At 34.4% G+C, this 21,716-nt stretch overlaps 1 protein-coding gene and 1 pseudogene across 1 annotated transcript; both read right to left on the bottom strand.

Annotated features, from left to right (window-relative positions):
* Nucleotides 1–12,866: 12,866 nt before the first annotated feature.
* LOC141661370 (large ribosomal subunit protein uL23-like) lies at nucleotides 12,867–15,652 on the bottom strand. The gene is made up of 2 exons (XM_074468369.1): nucleotides 15,375–15,652; nucleotides 12,867–13,612 (listed from the first exon to the last, which is right to left on the bottom strand). Exons 1-2 carry the CDS (start codon nucleotides 15,534–15,536, stop codon nucleotides 13,091–13,093), a joined length of 684 nt encoding a protein of 227 aa, XP_074324470.1. The 5' UTR covers nucleotides 15,537–15,652; the 3' UTR covers nucleotides 12,867–13,090.
* A 2,162-nt stretch (nucleotides 15,653–17,814) lies between these two features.
* On the bottom strand, nucleotides 17,815–20,966 carry LOC141659828 (growth-regulating factor 2-like; annotated as a pseudogene).
* Between the last annotated feature and the right edge of the window lie 750 nt (nucleotides 20,967–21,716).

The following is a 21,716-nucleotide window of genomic DNA, read 5'->3' as shown; positions in this document are numbered from 1 at the left end:
ACCTTATTTATGGCACCAGTATACCCTGTGATACCATGTACCCTGTTTTCTCTAACTGTTTATATTTTGTAAAGAAGCATGCAATTTACTTAGTTACAACTGTTTTCAAAAAGAGATATTCTTGTTTTCCAAAACTTTTCTTTTATGCAAATATTTGATTCAAAAGCTAAATAAATTGATTGATTCTTTACAGAAAATACCTCCCAAAAGAAATACCCGCACCAACACCCAGAATGAAGAAACCAACAACAATAACAATCAAAATGATATAAACCAGAATGTGAACCCAGGACCCATGGACCCAGCAATAGCCCAGATTCTTCAAATCTTGGCCCAACAAACAGTTCACCTGGCACAACAACAGCAGAGACAGACCAATCCCCAGGTAACTTTCAAAACTTTTCAGGCAATAAACCCATCAGAATTCAAGGGTTCCTTAGAGCCAATTGAAGCAAATATTTGGTTAAAGGAAATAGAAAAGGCATTTGCCTTAGTGAAAGTGAAAGAGGAACAGAAGGTTGAGTTTGTAAGTTACTATCTGAAGAATGAGGCCACCTATTGGTGGGAAATGGTGAAGACATTGGAAGGCACAGATGTTATTAGTTGGGAAAGGTTCAAGGAATTGTTTTTAGAAAAGTATTTTCCTCAGTTTGTTCAGGATCAAATGGAGCTGAAGTTTTTAGAGTTAAAACAAGGGAATATGTCGGTAACAGATTATGAAGGGAAGTTTGAGGAATTGTCAAGGTATGTGCCGTCGTATGTTGATACTGATAGAAAGAAAGCTAAAAGATTCCAGCAAGGCTTGAAGCCATGGATCAGGGGGAAAGTAGCTATTTTTGAATTGGATACCTACGCCGGGGTTGTACAGAAAGCTATGATCGCAGAGACAGAGAGTGAGATGTTCCAGAAAGATAAGGAAAGCAAGAAAAGGAAAGTTGAGGGAAGTGAGGGTCAGTCACAAACAGGGAAGTTTCCAAATTTTAAGAAGGGCAAGTTTCAGCCAGGGAGAAATTTTAATTTTAGGAGACAAAATGCAGGAGACGGAGGCCAGGGCAATCGTCCAGCTAATGTGAATCCGCCGAATCAGTTGAGATTAACTTTTCCAGATTGTCAAGTATGTGGAAAGAAGCATGGAGGAGTTTGTAACAAATTGAATGTGGTATATTTTAAATGCAACCAGAAAGGGCACTACTCGAGGGAGTGCCGAAATCAGCCAGCAAATAAGGATCAGCCTATCCGGAATCCAGCAGTGAAGCTTCCAGTCATTGGATTTACATGCTTTAAATGTGGGAAGCCAGGACATATGGCCAGGGATTGCAAGACACCAGCCCCAGTCAGTAATGCATTGAGGATTATGGGATCTACCCCAACAGTGAATGAGACTCCGAGGGCTAGAGTTTTTGACATGTCGGTGAAGGATGCGATCCAGGATACGGATGTCGTGGCAGGTACGCTTAATGTGAATTCTTTATGTGCAAAGTGTTAATAGACTCGGGAGCAACTCGATCGTTTGTTTCACAAGATTTTGTTAGTAAATTAAACTGTCCAGTTGAGTGCTTAAATGAAATAATGACTGTGGAATTAGCAAATCAAGAACGTGTAACTGTAAACCAAGTTTGTGGAAATCGTGAGATTGAGATTTCTGGTAGTAGGTTTTGTGTAGATTTGATACCATTTAAGTTAGGAGAATTTGATGTGATATTAGGGATGGATTGGTTATCTAAGCATGATGCTCAGATAGATTGTCGAAATAAGAAAGTAATGGTGAAAATGCCAAACGAAAGAATAGTAACGTTCAAGGGACAGAAGCAGGTAAAGAAGTTCTTAACGATGATTCAAGCCAAGAAGTTACTACGGAAAGGATGCGAGCATTTCGTAGCATACGTGATTGACAAAAGTCAGGAGCAAGCAAAACTTGAAGATATCCCAGTAGTGAATGAATTTCCAGATGTATTTCCCGACGAATTGCCAGGACTTCCTCCAGATAGAGAAATTGAATTTGTGATCGACTTAGCACCTGAAACAGAACCAGTATCCAAAGCCCCGTACAGAATGGCGCCTGTTGAGATGAAAGAGCTAGCAAAGCAATTGCAGGAATTGTTAGAAAAAGGAGTAATCAAACCCAGCGTATCCCCGTGGGGAGCCCCGGTATTATTTGTCAAGAAGAAAGATGGAAGCATGAGACTGTGCATTGACTATAGGGAACTCAACAAGCTGACAATCAAGAACAAGTATCCGTTACCCAGAATCGATGATCTGTTTGACCAATTGAAGGGAGCCAAGTACTTCTCCAAAATTGATTTAAGATCGGGATATCATCAACTAAAGATCAAGCCAGAAGATATACCAAAGACAGCTTTCAGAATAAGGTATGGACATTACGAGTTTTTAGTGATGTCTTTTGGATTGACCAACGCCCCAGCAGCGTTTATGGACCTGATGAACAGAATTTTCAAGGAATATTTGGACAAGTTCGTTATAGTATTTATAGACGATATTTTGATCTATTCAAAGACGGAGGAGGATCATGCGGAACATTTAAGGACAACTTTGGAGATTTTAAGGAAAAAGAAGTTATATGCTAAATTGTCGAAGTGTGAGTTTTGGCTACAAGAAGTTCAGTTCTTAGGACACATAGTCAGTAACGAAGGGATCAAAGTGGACCCAGCAAAGATCGAGGCAATTACGAATTGGGAAAGACCGAGAACACCCACTGAGGTAAGAAGTTTCTTGGGATTGGCAGGATATTATCGACGATTCGTTCAGAATTTCTCAAGGATTGCCACACCATTAACAAAGCTTATACGAAAGAATGAAAAGTTTATATGGAATGACAAGTGCGAAGAAAGTTTTCAGGAATTGAAACGGAGATTAATCACAACACCTGTTTTGTCACTTCCAGACAATCAAGGGAATTTCGTAATTTATAGCGATGCTTCCTACAAAGGATTAGGATGTGTTCTTATGCAGCACGACAAGGTGATTGCGTATGCGTCAAGGCAATTGAAACCACACGAACAAAAGTATCCTACTCATGACTTGGAGCTAGCAGCTATAGTTTTTGCTTTGAAGATTTGGAGACATTATTTGTATGGAGAAAAGTGTGAGATTTTCACGGATCACAAAAGTTTGAAATATATATTTACCCAGAAGGAACTTAATACGAGGCAAAGGAGATGGTTAGAATTGATCAAGGATTATGATTGCTCGATTAATTATCATCCCGGTAAGGCGAATGTGGTGGCAGACGCATTAAGTCGGAAGGAAAAGTTAAATGAATTATCAGTACCTGAAGATATATATAAGGAATTTCAGAAACTGGAATTGGAAATTAGAGTTTGCGAGCCTGAGAAAGCGAAAGTGTACAGTATGACTTTCCAGCCGGAGTTGTTGGAGAAAATAAAGAAATGTCAGAAAGATGTAATGGATCAAGATATAAATCGTTTGATAGGTGAAGAATTATGCACGCAGAAGGATGATCAAGGCATTTTGAGATTTTCATCTAGAATCTGGATTCCACCAGTGACGGAGTTAAAGAATGAAATTTTACAAGAAGCACATAGTTCAAGATATTCCATCCATCCAGGGAGTACCAAAATGTACAGAGATTTAAAGAAGAATTATTGGTGGCCAGATATGAAGAGGGAAATTGCGGAATGGGTTAGCAAATATTATACCTGTCAGAGAGTTAAAGCAGAGCATCAAAGACCAAGCGGATTGCTACAGCCATTGGAGATTCCAGAGTGGAAGTGGGAACATATTACCATGGATTTCATAGTTGGATTACCAAGGACAAGAGCTAATCATGATGCCATTTGGGTTATAGTGGATAGACTTACCAAGTCAGCTCATTTTCTGCCTATAAATGAAAGATTTTCGCTCGACAAGTTGGTCCATATGTACCTAAAAGAAATTGTAGTTCGACATGGAGTTCCAGTGTCTATCGTATCTGATCGAGATCCAAGGTTTAATTCAAAATTCTGGAAGAGTTTTCAAGAATGTTTGGGAACAAGACTGAATATGAGTACAGCTTATCACCCCCAAACGGATGGCCAAAGTGAAAGAACGATCCAGACAATCGAGGATATATTACGTGTGTGTGCTATTGATTTCAAAGGAAGTTGGGACGAACATTTACCCCTGGTAGAGTTTGCTTACAACAACAGTTATCATGCCAGCATTGGAATGCCACCTTATGAAGCCCTTTATGGACGCAAATGTAGATCTCCATTATATTGGAACGAAGTAGGAGAACGCAAAATACTCGGACCTGAATTGGTGCAACAGACAAAGGAAGTTGTTGAAATTATCCAGAAGAGATTAATAGCCGCACAAAATCGTCAGAGGAGATATGCAGACCAGTCAAGGAAAGACATGGAATTTGAAGAAGGGAGCTTGGTGTTATTAAAAGTATCACCGTGGAAAGGACTAACGAGGTTTGGGAAGAAAGGGAAGCTAAGCCCAAGATATGTCGGACCTTTTGAGATCCTAAAGAGCGTTGGCAAAGTCGCTTACGAATTGGCGTTACCTCCGCACATGGGGCACATTCACAATGTTTTTCATGTATCGATGCTCAAGAAATATAATCCAGACTCCAGGCATGTAATCGAATATGAGCCAATAGAGTTTCAGGCAGATTTATCATATGTAGAGAATCCAATAGAGATTTTAGAGGAAAAAGAGAAAGTATTGAGGAATAAAGTGATAAAGTTAGTAAGAGTATTGTGGAGAAACCCAAAGGTTGAAGAGTCAACCTGGGAGTTAGAAAGTGATATGAGAGAAAAGTATCCTCATTTGTTTTCTTAGGAGATTCTGAGGACAGAATCCTTTTAAGGGGGGAAGGATGTAATATCCGGGATATATCGTGTAATTATTTTCGATATTAAATAATTATTATGTGTGTTCAGTATCTATTTTGTGAGTTAATTGTTAAGTGATATATGTACTTGAATATTCAAAAATAATATTAATTGAGTATTTTAATTTTTATATGTCCAAAATAAAATATAGATAATTGTCATATCTTCCTAATTATTTTTATGTTGATTTATAGATTTGTAAGAATCATATGAAATTTTTAAAATCTTTTTCCGGGTAATTAAAATTTATTTTATAAAAACGGGAACCAACCGACGTCAACCGTTGTTACATTTTTGGAACCCGAAACTCTTCCGAGAACTCCTTCCTAACCTAATTGTAATATTCCGAGCATTTTCCATGTTTCGACTTTTTCGATCCGGCGTACGGTTTGTCCTGCGCGGGTCCCGGTACAACATTTTCGATACAATATTCGTTTCGGTATATTAATAAAACCCGTATTTTCGATAAACGGGAGCTTTTTATTAAACTATCCCAATTATCACTTCGTAGTACGTGTAACTGGGTGCTGAGACCAAGACCGCAGTACAAGCTGTACTGATTTGGATAATTATCCCGAAAACCGATACCGTTTGGATCAGTTTTTATAAATAAACGTACCATTTTATATCCGGAATGATCCAACGGGATACTAATTTTCCGTAATTATAAATAGCCTTTTACCGTATTTTATTTCGTATAAAAATCAATTGCAGACAGATAATTATATAATTTTACAGAGAAAAATCTTATATTCATAAACTGTTCTAAGAATCAAACAGCAAAACGAAGGCGTTACCGATCTCTGTTTTTAAAGCTCGAGTAACCAAAACGAAGGATTTGAGGTGTTCTATCAGATTCTGAGCTTTGTTTCACTGCAGAATCAAAGGTTTAATTTCTAAAAATTTATTTATTTTCGAATTTATTTTATTAAAAATATGAATTTTTGTTCGGATGATTGTTTGTATGATTTGATGATTGCATGTTGTAGAGCTTGTTTTCCTGATGATTTTCATATGTCATACGTCTGATTTGGAGTTCAATAACATGTTCAAATTTGAGTTTGATTTTCGAATTTTAAAATTAGGGTTTATAACCCGTATGAATGTTCTTAATTGAAATTTGGGGGTTTCTTATTCTGTGATAGATTGATGTTGTGTTATAGTGAGTTGTGATCTCTGTGAAATTAGCAATCCAGTCGTATAAGTTTCATGAACCAACGAGGTCTGTAGAGAAGGGAGTTGTGTTTTGAAGTTTTCCGATGTTCGCCGGAAACTGGAAAACTTCACGGCCAAATTCCGGCCAACTCAGGGATTGTTAGGATGAATTGATTGCATGGTTGTGTTCCTGATGTTGTGTAGATGTGATCTGGAGGTGTTGGTGGGGTGAGGACGCCGGGAACGTGTTCTCCGGCGAACCCGACTGTTTTCCGGCGAAGAGCTGGAAAATTACAGTTTGGTACCCCAACTTTTGAAAACGATGCAATTAGGTCCCTGAGGTTTGCAGACTTTGCAAATTTAGGATTCCTGTTTATAAAATGTTTAAAAATCATATTTCTTATTTATTTTTATTATAAAAATTCGTTTTTAATTTCTGAAAATTCTAAAAATTATTATTTTAATTCTGAAAATTATTTTTAATTCACAAATAAATCTAAATTAATTAGTTAATTAATTTCAGTTAGTTTCTAATTGATTAATTGGTCAATTAATTCGAAAATTAATTGATTAATTGATTTAATTAATTATTAATTGATTTTTATTAATTATTTAATTAGATTTAATTATTAACAATGATTTAAAAATTCTGAAAAATAGTTTTGAGCTTTAAAATATTATTCTAAATTATTTTCAAGGCTCGATAATTATTCTAAAATTTGTTTCGGAGCCAGAATTGGCCAACCGAACCCTGTTTATTAACCCGAAATTGATCCAACGACCCGTTTTAATTCCGAAAATGTTTTAAAAATTATTTTAAATACCCGAAAGCACATTTATGACCCGAGACTTCTTTATAAATGATATGTCATTGATTACGTGATGTATTATATGTTATACGTGACCTGTTGTTTGACTATCGGTCTATATATTCGGTGTTTACTTCGTTATTGCATAGATTTCAATCCGTTAATCGGATTTGGGTAAAACGAAGGGTAGATAGAAGTGTGTGTTCAATAGAACTCTATGAGTTGATGATTGATAGATACTTATGATATGTGAGCAGAAAAGGCAAGACGTAGGAAAGGAAAACAGATAGTTGAAGAGTAAGACGGTTATGATTGGAAGTCAGTGCAGAGTAGTAAGCTAATACCAGGCAAGTGTTCTGAACTTTCTCGAGACATTGTAATTCTTGATAGTCTTGTCGACATTGCAAGTGCTTTGAGGCACAGAAACCTAAACCCTGATTTCATTTATTGTTCTTGAGCCATGAACCATATTCTTTCTAAGCCATTGATTATTGTAAAACCAAACTCGAACCTCAAGTATACGATACTATTCCATAAATACATGCAAACAAAATCCCAAACACTGAACTGAATTACTTGTACATTCAACCATTGTATCCTATGCTTTGAGAGCCCAAATCTTTGAAACCCTGAAATATTGATTCTTTTGTTATCCAATTCTTTCATTACCCAGCGTTCAAGCTTTTAAACTACTTATTTGATCCTTACAAAGATTGAAAACCTTTCATTGTTAAACACTCATTGTTGTTAATGATTTTGGTTATTGTTTATTATTGCATATTCTGTTATTATGTTAGAATTGAATTGTTTTTATAAAATTGTGGACCAGATTCGTGGTCAGACCATATAATGGTCAAGTTAGGCCAATGTGTGCCTTGGATCCAGTAGTTAGAGCAATGTTGTGTGCCTTGCTCGGGGTTAGTGCGTGACTGATCAGCAGCCTAACCTTGGCTTTTAAATTAAAAGTATAATATCCAATTCTAAATCATAATCCAATGTTCACTTGATATCATAATCATAGTCACCTGATGATCATTATTCTCAGTTTTGTCATTTTAACTTGCTGAGCTAGTTAGCTCATTTGTGCGATGTTGTTTATATTCTTTCCAGTTAAAAAGGAACCAGTTGGTAGCGAGGATCCCCAGTCCAGCGCGAGAGCTAGGGGTTCAGGTTGAGGAAGCTGAGCTAGTAGGCTTCTTTTGGGATAATTTAAGTTTGTAAAAGTTTGTATTAATGTTTGATACTCAGTGTGAGTTTGAAATAGTTGGGATTTGAACGGTTTGTAATTTATTAGTGTGTTTGGCTTGTGTGCATACTTTAACCTGTTGCGGTCCGTGGTAGTTGATAAGTAGGGTCACTGCATATATTATTATTATCTTTATTATTGTTATAAGCAGGTTATAATTAAGATGTGTGTGTGGACCCCAAACTTCTGACCCGGGTTTGGAGGGCGCCACAGCGTGGCTTATGACGGGCCGAAAGGAGATGAAGACATAGCAATAGCTCTCCGCCGTATTCAAATGGCGCTTGAGCGCAAGAAAAGAAAGGAAGATGAGGCGAAGGCGAAGGCGGAAAAGTTGAAGAGGAATAAGGACGACAATAAGGGTGATAAAAGTGGTTCTTCCAACATCGTTAAAACTTGATCATTCTCGTCGAAATAAAATGTTTAAGTTATTATGTATTTTGTTTAAGAAAATATTTGAATGTACTCCTTTTCTATTTTAATGAAATAAATTATTTAATATTTATCTTTCTTGTATTGTCGAATTTAATTTATCAATTTTTAATTTATAATAAGCAAATATAATGTTAAAAATTTAAAATGTGAAAAACTAAAAAAATGAATTTTTATCGAATTTTCTTTGCCTATAAAAAATATAAATAACTTAGCCTCTAAAATGTTAAAAATTTCTTGGTAACAAACTATATAAAAATTTCTTGTTATGTTATCATGCACATATTAAAAATGTGAAAAACTAAAAAATGAAATTTTATTGAATTTTCTTTGCCTATAAAAATTATAAAATAACTTAGAATAACTCGGCCACCTACCACATTGTGTCATTGCGGCCCCGTCAATGAAACAATGCGGCAGGTGGCTCTTCAACCACCCGCCCACGTGTTTTAAATATGTTGTGGCTGTGATTTACACCTCCCGCATTGACACATTGCGGGAAGGGGGATTTTTTTATTATTTTGTTCTTATTTATTTAAAATGGAAAAATTGTATAATTTTTTTTTAATTCAGTATAACTTCATTATACAGTACAAATGTGTTATTATACATAAATTGGAAATATTTAAAATTTAAATTAAAATAATTTATGTAGAATTCACTCAAAAAAGTTCAAGACAAACAAGTATGATTGTTTATTGATCGAAAGGTGTCGTCTTCAAACAAGTATGATTGTTTATTGATCGAAAGGTGTCGTCTTCGGAAGACGACACCTTTCGATCAATAAACAATAATAACATTGAACATTTCAGTTATCATCTGTGTTTTTTTATTTTTTTCATTAAAACTAATATTTTAATTATTTTTCCGATTATATATCTAATTATATTTTAAATTCTTAACTCATTATACAATTGATAATATAAATGGGAAGTAGTAATAAAATTAGTAAATATAGAAACAAGTTGTTGTTCAAATTAGTTATATACTTTTTAACTCCGTTATTATCGGAAACAAATTAAATCATTAAAATATAATTTTTTGTTATTTAAGAAATTAAATAACTGCTTCATTGTTTCATTGCGATGTTGCAATGAAATAATGCGGGGGTATTGTTGCATTGAAACAATGCGGCAACATCTGCAGCAATGTTTCATTGCAGCTTTTGCAATGAAACGTTGTCTGCAATGAAATATTGCGACAATATGTGCCGCTATGTTTCAATGCTGAAGGTGGTTACTACAACCACCCGAGGTTGTGGACCAAAACCCTATAAAAAAGTCAAATCTCAATTTTATATGTGAACATATATAAGCAAGTAATTTACAATATATATTTACATATTAAAAATTTGGAAGTAACTTTTGGGTTCTAACATTTTTTTTTCTTAAAAATTTCAATAGAGTTTTTTATATCTTTAAACAGGTACAAATTTTTAATGGTATGAATCCATTAAATTATTTGATAGTTAACATGTATTATCATAAAATTCATGATTAAAAATGTATCAGAACTATATATTAGGTTTTTTTTAAATAATACTCAATTTCAAAAATAAAATTACAAAAATAATGTTACGTTTAAAAATTGCAAAATTACTTTTTAATTTGTAAAAATATTATTTTGAATTATTTTACAAAAATATGGTTTTGTGCAACCTCGACACGTTTCTGCAATTTCATTTAACCTCAAATTAATTCAAAAAACTCGATATAACTAGTTGTATATCTGGTTAATTTTGTTCAGAATATAATAAAATCGCAATAAAAAATATAAAAAATTAGTATTTTTGATAATTTATTTAAATAATTAATATTATTACATAATTGTAATAAATCCGATCAATTTATGATTAATTATTTTACCCAATTTCCGGATATTCAATTAAATCATTTAATAGATTAGATTTTGCTAAAAATGGTTCCAACTTCCAACCACATTAATGATTTAACAAAGAAGTATATGGCTCTTATTATAAGTTCAAATAATCTAATTAATTTTCTTACATAAAATTATGATATTAAAATAAATTGTATTGATCCACGAAGCATGTAGTTATTTAACAATTTAATCTGTAAAAATATTGCTTTACTGACTAGAATATTTAGTTTATGTTTGATCATTCTTATATTACATGAATTTATTTTTTTAATAATTTCCCAGTAAATATTTATAAATGTAAGAATAATTATGATTTATGATGGGCAAAAAACAAAAGTCACTATAAAATCAACTATTTTCGCTTCCTTTCAAAGAGCATTACATTTTATTCGATTCGATGAACTAGTGAAAAATAAATTTATTAACTCATCAATGCTCATTTTATCAATTTAAAATAGAACTTATGATTTGTTCTTTTTTCTGAAGAAATATTGTATTCTCCTTTTTTTCATTTTACTCAAAAAGCTAAAATGTTATTTCTTTTCTTTCTTCTTTCATTCTTTATTGGGTATACATCATTATCTTATATATTAAAATATTTCTAGTCTCATCAACAAATGGAGCACTTACATTATAAAAAAGAAAAAAGAAAAAATTACTTATTTTTCTTTTTCTCCTAATCTTTTCAAATGTGGGCTTCTCAAATTTGAGGTTTCTTTTTCTTTTCTTTCATAAAAATGATCAAGGAACATGCCCAAAAAATCAATTTTTTACATTTCTTTTCTTTCTAAAAACAAGTTTCTAGTTTCCACGTGACAATAAAATATCTTTTTTTTTAATTCCACAAAAGATGGATACATTGGGAAGACCTATGAGAATGTCTACTATGCAATGTTGAGGCCTACCTTCATTTCTTCATCTGTAAGTTTCAAAGATCTAATACTTGGAAATTTCAGATCAGGTTACGGAAAATAAAGGGAACTTGGTCAAAATGAAAAGCATGTCTGAAATAATGGGGGGAGAAAAGGGAAAATAAAGAAATGGACATTAGCCATCATCCATGTGGACCGTTCGAGATTATCTTAATTTGACTTACAATGTGTGACTTGCTATGATTACCTTTTTCCGTTTAATTAACAAATAATATTAGCTAAACAAACATGTGCATAATTTTATTAAGAACGAAAGTGAAAATCACTTCTCAGGGTACAAAAATTGGATAAAAGTTTTGCAGTATAAACTTTAAAAACAGCAGCGTTAAGTTACCTACTATTTTAAATGAACCTAATGCAAGGCACTCAAATTGAGCCAGCTGCCAGCATCCTGTTCTTCTTGACAGTTTTTTCAACTAAATATTGACATTATTCTGAATTATATCAGATGCTTTTGTAAAAGAAAGAAATGAAAAAGTAATACTCCGACAGGTATCTACCTTACAAGATTGCAGCCGATGTCTTACCTACCATATGTAATTGTGGTGGCCGAAAAAGGATGAGATTCCTAGGATTCTCAATTATAAGTGGCAGAAATATTCTGTAAAACATTGTATTAAACTGTAAGCAGACAGATGCAGGTGCTATGAACTAAGAAAACCGCAATACAGTATTGCCATAACATCTTAACTTTATGTTCCATTTGGTCTGGAAGAATATAATGCAACGAAGAACATAATGCAGCAAAATGAAAAGTTGTTAGATGCAGAGAATGGAGGAAGGAGGAAAGAATGGGCACAGAAAGAAGTGATGTGGAATTTCAACAAAGATCTGCCAAGAACACAAGTAAAATGTAGAATGTAACATTCACTTTTGACTTGAAGAATTTGAACTATAATTTAGATAAATGAAAATAAACAATTGCCTATTAATCCAACCAAACACATTCATGTCTTAGGTATTTCTATCCCACATATATATTTAGATAATCTAAACTTCATCTTCAAACTAAACAATCTGTGTACCAAACAACATCAAACATTGCCAACATAAACTTCATTTTCACTCTGAACAATTTGTGTACCAAACAACAACATCAAACATCTCCCAATACAATTCACTCATAAGCAATCTACTGAATCTACTGATGACACGCATCAATAAACAGAAGATTAACTTAGCTTTCCATCGACAGCAACCTACTGATGCAAAGTACTGAAGTGGTTAAAGAATAATCTTTTATGGCTAGCCACATATTTAAAGGCATCTTCTTGTGGCTTATAGACTAATGAGTTCCAAGGAAGCCTCTAAAACACTATCCGTCTTGTCTCCTTTTCATTCAAAATTTAACTTCCACAGAATGTTCCTCCTTTTAATATAATTAAGATAATTAAAAAATCATCCATTTACAGCTGGCAATTTGGTTTCGTTCAGTATATGCATCATCTCTGTGCTGCGTTCCTCTGGCCGACACAATGACATGCATACACAGTATAATACATAATTTTTTGGTGATAAGTAAAACTAGACCTGATCAGATCAAGGCGACGAACAATTACAATTACAGCTCTAATTTCTGAATAAGGGGAAAATTACAATAATAGATCTGTTTGAATAAGGGGAACAACCCCTTCTTGCAGGGATAAATATTCTGTAATACCTACATAAGGACCCCTTTGTTAATGGGGGATTTACAATTCCAGCAGTATCCAAGACCACGGTATAAGCGCAAAAGGAGAAAGAACATACTAAAATTCCCAAGTCCCGCATTCTCTCGCATTAGATAAATTTAAACTTCTTTGCCACATCAATTGCATTATAATCTGGCCCTAATTTAATAAATGCCTTCTTGGTACCACTGAAAGTGGTTAATGTATTAACTTTTGTGGTCCTAATTTTGCAAATCATCTCAAAAGCATCCTTTATATTTGCTTTATCTGAACGTACGTCCACCAGAAACACCAATGTATTGTTTTCTATCATGTTTTTCATCGCAGATTCAGTAACAAGGGGATACATGAGTACCTGATACTGATCAAGCGAGTTCTTCAAAGGAGCAACAATAAAAGGAATTGCGGACTTTCTTCTATTTGTTGTCTTTGGCTTGGCATTCATGTTTGATGCTCCAATCTCCTTTGGATCCCTTTTCATGACAGCTGCACCGCATTTCACCAATCTAGCAGCTTCCAAAGACTCTGTCGCTCGTCCTATGGTGCTTATGGAAGTTTCTGCTACATCCCTACTAATATATTGAGTTCTTGCTGGAAAGGAGATATTATGTTTCTTCTGGGGTTTAAGATCCTTAATTTCCAAAAAAAACAAAATTATAATAATATTAAAAAAAATACAAAATTTATATTGAAGTTATACTTGCAAATTGAAGAAAATAATTATTAAGGGAAAGAAATCGGCTTGTATCCGTAAGTAAGAAGTTTTTCATGTATTCTGATTTCAAGTTGGCAGTAAATATCATCTCATGTATTTTCTCACAGGTTTTTTTATACACAAGGTTTATGCCACAATGATGGATAAGAGAGTTCAAACGTAACCACCATACTGGGATAACAAACTAAAGATGGATAAAAGAGTGCAGAAGTAACCACCATACTGGGGGAACAAACTTGAACATGTTTACCGCTGCATTTAAACCTAACACGTGTGCTTGAAATCAGATTATAAATCTATGTGTGTTCCAGGGGAAAAATTTGCATAACACTGAAGTTTTAATTAACTCCTACACAAGGAACCTTGACATATGAGAAGACGAAATGCACATATGATCATCCCTATGAGAAATCATATATACATGACTATACCTAGAAGGCTGGAACTGCCTAGAAGTCTAGAACATGCCTGGACTCAATGTAAACTCTGAATAAGTTAACAGGTCAATTAGAAAAAAGAAAAAGAAAAGGTTAACAGGTCACTGAAATAAAGCAACGGAGAAATTCCAAATGAAAGAGTGTATATTCAGTGCTTATTGCCAAGTTACCGGATTTCCTAAAACTTCCAGAAGGCTTATCTTTAAACGTGGCCCGTGGGTAATATTGCACCAAACTTCTTGTTTTTCTATTCCACTGCACGGAAATATTATAATTCCATTAAAAGATTTATGCTTCCCTTATGCTTCATTTGGATGAAGAGAAAGAGGGAAGGAATGAAACGGAAAAGTTGTGAGCAAATTTCTAGGGAAAAGAAATGATATAAGAGAGAAGAGTGAACAAAAACGAGGGAGTGCAAGTTTTTTGTGATAGGGTTTGTAAGTAATAAGAGTAGGAAGTGGAAGGTTTGAGCTCTAGTTTAGATTGATTTGAAATAAATGAAACGGAGAAAAAAAATGAAAATTACAAACACTTATGTGCAAAATAGTACAAATTGTATCCCCCTCCCTTCCAACTTGTTTCACTCTAACCAAAAACAATATTCATTTATAGACAAACTAATTTCATTATTGTTAATTATTTTTATCAAATTATTTATTTTTTAGAGGCGATTTGGGAATGAGAATTCGAATGTATGACCTGCTCATGGGAAGGAATACACATTTGCCGCTATGCCACTAGGCCATCCCTTAAACCTCACTGGTATATTTATTTGTTGCCATTGAGTTAAGGAATTATCAATTTCACCTTAGCCCGGTCGCATTAACATTATAACAAAAGGCACAAAAAAGTTAGAAGGCACACCTATCTAGTCATGTAACAAAAAATTGATTTTCCAGGAAAAGTCCCACTCCAGCATAATATAACACCAGAATATAGTAGTATCAGACAAGTAGACACCGAATAAGAAATGTAGCCTTCCAGCTGGTAAAGCAGAATATACAATCAAATCATCCAACCCTGGTATAAACATAACTTCTAGGCATTTTCATGTCCAAAATAACTTCTTGTTCTCTCATCAATTTTTTCATCAATAAATACATTTATTTCTTTTTCCCTATGTTATGAAATGAAGACATATCCATATAACCAAAAATGATTGAAATACAAGGACTTAAAAATTAATAACATTTCAATATAAACATGAAAAGCATGTAAAAAAAGAGGGAAATTAATCTCACCGAATTCAAGTGATCGGAAGTTAAAGCCGCCGCAGAGATTCTTGGGACTGTGATCGGTAATGAAATATGACACTTGCCCATGTTAAGATAGCTGCTCATGTTCCGACAATAAACTAAATTAAAGCCGTTTAACAACCCATAATCTAGTTTAACAGAAATCATGATCTTCTTTCAAGTGTACCTATTGTTTTAGTGATTACAATAGGTGTAAGAACAGAACAGTTGTTTCGGGTTTATGTTGGTCCCTGTACATTTATTTAATTACAATTACTTTTTTGTTTGTTCATATAAAATAGATGGGCCTGGTAAGAAATGAAAAACTCTAATCTGTATTATATTATCACAGAAAAAGGCCCAAATGGCCCAAAAAACTCAGAATTATGATCTCCGGAAGTTTCGTACTGTTTTTGTCATTTTTCACTGTTTTTTTACCTGAATGTCAATTTTCATTTTGGGTGTAGTAATAATGCAACAAGTAAAACGTTGTTAGTACAAGACACTAAGACAGCTATGAGCAGACAGTGACAAGCTGCTGCGAAGATGTATTATTATTTGAGCATTATGTTGCTGATTCTGATTATTTCAGTTCTTTTGGGTAGCTAATGCTTGTCCACTTGCCCTCAAACTGAATCGCCTCAACCCATATTCATTATCTTCGATAATGTTGTTCAATTGAGCTGTCACCAGTGTCGTTGTTCGACCCCTCAAATGTGCGTGAGTTTGCTTAGCAAAAAAGTATGTCGTTGTTCGACCCCTCGGATGTGCGTGAGTTTTGCTTAGCAAAAAATATGCCGTTGTTGGCGGAATTACACAGATTTAATGCTTTTGCTTCTGTGCATTGACATGACTGCAATTCAAGAAGAAATGTGTATACGAGTGCTGACTCAGGCAACTCTATTATCCGCCACAATTATTGAGCCCCCCAGTTTTAGCTACGACAGCAAACTGGTAGGCTGATTTAATGCCCCTATCATATGTTGCTTTCCGTGATGTAGTCTCTTCGTATATCATTATTAATGTCATGTCCAATTTCATGTGTACAAAAGTCCCACGTTCACTCCAAAATCTACTGTTTACTTTCTTTTACGCTAACTCATTTCCTTTTACCCACTGGATTTCGTTAAGTTCATGATATTTGTTCTTCTTCACCTGCTACTCTCAAGTCTGAACCAATATTATAGTAGAACAACTCAATAGGCCCCGAGTAGTAGTAGCGTATTGCGTCATTTCTTGTGTATACACATGCATGCATGATGCATCATTAAAGTGTTAAGAAACCGACCGCTCTGATACCATGTTAATGTTAAAGAATCAATCACTCTAAAACTTCAAACCGTTGGAAAAAGACTCTTTCTACGGTAAGAATCAAACACTTGATATTTCTTAGAAAAATCAAGATCTTGATTACTGCACCAACCTTTTGTTGATGATGTAACCGAGTTTTACTCAATAGTCGGACATTGAAAACGGAATACTTGAAAATCGGACCAGTATTCGGATGTCAGCAACACAACTGAGTAGTGATCTTCAATTTTTAAAAAACTCGAAATGTAAGTAAAACATAAAATTTATTAACTAAATTTCCAATAATGTGTCATTGACTCCTTGGTTAATGTTAGATGTGATGAATATAGCTAAATGAAAATAATGCAGTACCCCAAATTGGTTGCAAGATAGTTCCAAAATACACAACCACCGAACAGGTTATCAAGCTTGTACTCGGGGGGCATTGCTGATTGGTCCACCGGTGTCGACAGATAAAATATATGGGAAACTAATAATGTAGTTTGTCGTCCTCAATCATATTCATACCCAATCTTGTGAAGATATTTACTTGGCACACAGCTGGGTTCCAAACATTCTGATTCCAGTCATTATTGTACTTTCTACACTAGTGCTATTTCACTCACGCAGACACGCTCCCTTAAAAGTTCAACTCAGACCCCTCATTTCTACTCCAACAAAGTCAAATCATCAGTTTTTCTTCCAGATATATGATTGAGGGTATAAATCAGAGTTCCCTATGCTAGATTGCGATAGTATTCCTTGACATGCAAACTTGACCATCCCGTCAAACACGAATTCGAGTTGCACACGAAAAGACTATTACGCAACTTATTGGTAATGGTGTACATTACAGTCCCCGTAACAATAAACATATTTTGAACATAACATGGCGAAGAGACGCAAATTTATTGAATAAAGTTGAACTCAAGAAAGCATATACAATGTTAAATTACACTTGGCAATAGTTTCTAAAGATACATAACTCTGTAAACCCCAGTTTAGCGAGGAGAATGAAAAAAAACAAGGAAATAAAGAAGGAGGCCGGAATTATCAGGACAAAACCAAGCAATGTAACCAAAGAAACCTATTACAGAGACATGAAAGTTGATTTATTTTTTTTCCATAAAAAAAAGTGATGGGCTGAAGCAGGCATTTATGAAGATGGAATGGAACAAGGAATGTCATCGGGGAGGCTAACTGCACCAATCTTATTTCCAGCTCGTGGACTGCTTCCTGCACTGCTGTTTGAGACGGAGACAAATGTTGTCCTTTTGTAAGACCCCTGTTGGGGAGGATCCCAACTGAGAGTGACCATCCCACACTTCACTATTCCTGAGATTGTCCTCAACGAGCTCCTGCTGCTGTCTTCAACTGAGTTAGAGGTGCTATTAAGGGCTTCTCCTAGAGGACCTCCCATTTGAATTTTCCCAGGTAAGTGGATTCCAGCTTGTTTGCTTCTCAGACGGTCATTTCTAAAAGCTAAATTAATATTGACAGTGTCAAGTTCGCTAGGTATGCTTAAAGGCAGAGGGAGAATTTCTCACGTGGAGAATTTGAGCACGAAGAGAAGGTAGAGGAATTCTTAGAATTGACATTGAGAGCTGAGTCCAGTCTGATTTAAATTCATCAGGACAACCGATAGTGAGATGATCAGACCGATTCTTAGGCCAGTCATCCATGAAACGGTGCAATGGTAGTGGGTTTGTTGTTTCTTGGTTCATTGAAAATTCAGAAATACATCATGATTTCTAGGATCATTATAGGAACACTTATCTGAAGAATAGAGCAGGGAGGTTGATGAGACAAGCCAAAACTCTTGGAGAGAAGAGCCTTCTGCGCGGACAATGCTGTTGTCCGAGGGATGGTAGAGAATCCTTCGACTTCAAGTCCATGGTGGGAGATAATATGGACTGACTTTGCATGCCGTGAACTCTGTGCACGTGAATATAATCTACTTTCAGATTTATAAGCAAGACATTTATGTATCCAAAATGGAAACATTCGACATGAAGTGGGAAAGGAGGAAAAGGCAAATAAAGAGAGTTGGGACCAGAAATATATATGTGAAAATAATGGAAAATACTTATGTTTCCTACAGTAAGGCCAAAAAAATTGAAACAGAACCAATAATGAAAGCCTCATAGAGAAGGAATCTCAAAGTTTAATACTCAAGACTGGTCACTTTCACCAAAAACAAAAAAGAAAGATAATATTAAGGGGTCTACCGCAACATTCAAGATTTAAAATTGGGGTCTACTCATAGCAAAAAGAAGAGTGCAAAAATTTTACACACTGTCATCCTAATGCTAGAATTTTTCAAATAAAAAGAAATTAACAATAGATTATGAGAACAAGCAGGGTGGGTAACTATATACACAGGTAAAGTGAACTAATCAATTAGATAATTACCTGCTAAGAACAACGTTAGAATAAGGATTTGCAGTAGCGGACTGCAAACTCTTGGTTTGGTGTTGCATAATACTCAAGCTTTTTGAAGTGCCACTGCCGGGCATTACGGTTTCTGATGAGGATGCGACTGCCACTTCTGTTATATTAGTGGTTCCAGAAACAGCTTGGCCTTTTCGGCTTTCCACAGGCTTTCTTGAACGATGGCGGCCTCTATTTATATGCCGTTCACAGTATTTCTGATCTGGAACAGCTTCTCTAGCACACCGCCATTTCTTTCCATCTGTTCGACGACATCTACCAGGCTCAGGATCATTGCTTCCAGATAAACCTAGGTGGAAAGTGCCCCATCCAACTGCATGTCCAGAATTTGTAAAAGAGAAACAAACATAAAGTACGAATTAGCAAAAATAATTACTTCCTTTTGATGGAAATCTTGGATATATATGAATAAATCTGTTATAAACTAATTACTGATTTCCAATTCATTTCTAGATTAAATTGATTTCCTAATGTCTTGAACGTTGGGAACCTGAGATAATCTATCTATTTATATGCTTGCAATCTCATAACTATTTCAGATAAATTTAGTAGATAAGAAAAAAGATCCGAGGCTTGGTAGGTGAACTAAATCTATTTAACATACACAAGTTCTAAAAGTGCACAGTAGAGATACCAGAAGCAAAATAAGACCACATAAATGCTCCATTGTTTAAGCATTAAATGACATATTAGAGCTTCATTAGCACATTAGAAACTACATACACTTTTCAGTCACCAAAGTGCCCTTATACTAGGAACTAGTAAGAAATAATATTAACATATCGTGCTTACATGATTTAGGGGCATATGATCCAGCAAGAGACCCAGCATATAGAAATGGGTTCAGAGATTTTCGAATTTGAAATAGCAAATGCGACGGAACTGGCACGTTTGCTACGATGTACTTGTATATTAAAGCCTGAAGTTCAAGATCCAGCCACTGGGATGGGGTAAATGGCTCTCTGCACCTAGTAAAAGGACCATCCATTCCACCAGGGGACCCTCCACAACCATACCCTGGAAAAAAATAGTATACAAGTTAAAGATCAATTTCCAAAAGATAAGAAAGAAACAAGAAAGTAAAATCCAAAAACCAAAATGTCAAGCAAGGCATATGATACTCTTCATATACATCCCCTCATATCCCACATCATGTGTTACAATTGTTTCAGTAGTTTGAGCCATGATCCAGGCTTATTTTCCATTCGAAATAGACACCAATTTTCAATATGGAATCATGATTTGACAACAATAAAAATCCAGTAACTTATAAAACAATAAGTATAGTGAAGGAGCAACTGAAAGCTATAAGCCTATGACATCAAAAAGTCCAACTTTTTGACACAATAATCAGAAAACACAAAACAAACACAACAGTAGAATCTTGAAGCACCAACATATCACAAATCAAAAGTCCCCATCCTAGTACTAGTCATATAAACAACATATCACCTTCTCTATTCAAACAATGTCTACTATGGTCAAATCTGAACTTAAAAAAAGTCCAATCTTTACAATAAACAAGAACACAAACATATCAACATAACAAACAAACTATGTAAAATACCTTGTCTTGAAAAATCTTGATAATTTGCAGCTGGGATTGGGTTAGTGAAAGAGATGCTAAATGAAGGTGGGCCATTATCATTAGCAAGCAAAGAATGAGTAGATCTCTGTAACACAGATCGAGAAGATGAAGCATTACCATCTTCATTATAACCATTGAAGCTCATCAGCCCAAGATCCATTATATATGTACACACAACAAGTAGTTATAAACAGCATCAGTTAATGTGCAACATGCTTACAAGTTACAACGGTGATTTATATTTATGTTCTTTGTAGTGAAAGTATTTGTGTTTTATTTAAAGTACAGAAACAAAAGAGGGGAGTTGAAGTTGAGAGAAGTTGAAGATGGCTTATAAAGCGTCGAGTTCTGTGCAAGAAAATATTAAAATTGTGTCCGGTTTTTTTAGTATAATTGTAGAGAGAGAAGAAGAGGTGTGCGTGTGTGAGAGATGGACTTGGAGGGAGGAGACCAGAAACTAATCTAATGTCTCCCTCCTGCGCACCCATAGTACGTTCTTTTACATTTTTTAAGTTCTCATATCTTTATTTTTATCGATTAATTTGACTAACTTTTTTTAAAACTAAAAATTACTTTTTTATTAATTTAAAAAACTGAAAATTATATTTTAAAATAGATAAAATGTACTTTCCAATAAATAATTTTTTTATTTTATTTAATTTAAAATATTAATGAACTTGAGTCAAAATTTGATCAATTTGACTAGTTAGTCAAAAGTTAAATGTGATTTCGACGTGATTTAATTTTTTTTTTTAAATTTCTAATTTCATCATAAAAAGGTTTCCGGTGGAGAACATTTTAATCGGAGACACCTGAAATACTCATTTTTTATATTTTTTATATATTGGGTAGCACTCCAAACCACCATTATATAGGTTGAGTTCATAGAGAATCATTATTAAAAATATATTATTATATTATTTCATTGTTCATTATATATAGTTACAAATTTTAATTTTCAAGTTAAAAAATGAAGTTACATAATTTTTTATTTAAAAAAGCAATGAACTTTAATAAAA

This window comes from Apium graveolens, chromosome 5, assembly GCF_009905375.1.
Source record: "Apium graveolens cultivar Ventura chromosome 5, ASM990537v1, whole genome shotgun sequence".
Lineage (NCBI taxonomy): Eukaryota > Viridiplantae > Streptophyta > Magnoliopsida > Apiales > Apiaceae > Apium > Apium graveolens.
This window is presented reverse-complemented; position numbering and strand designations above follow the sequence as displayed.

What these genes read in the sequence shown, in the direction of transcription:
- LOC141661370 (XM_074468369.1), bottom strand. Translation starts at nt 15,536, where the DNA reads ATGATTTCTGTTAAACTAGATTATGGGTTGTTAAACGGCTTTAATTTA. An exon ending in CTTCCGATCACTTGAATTCG is followed by an intron (nt 13,613 to 15,374) that starts GTGAGATTAATT and finishes TTGGAAATTAAG; the next exon opens with GATCTTAAACCCCAGAAGAA.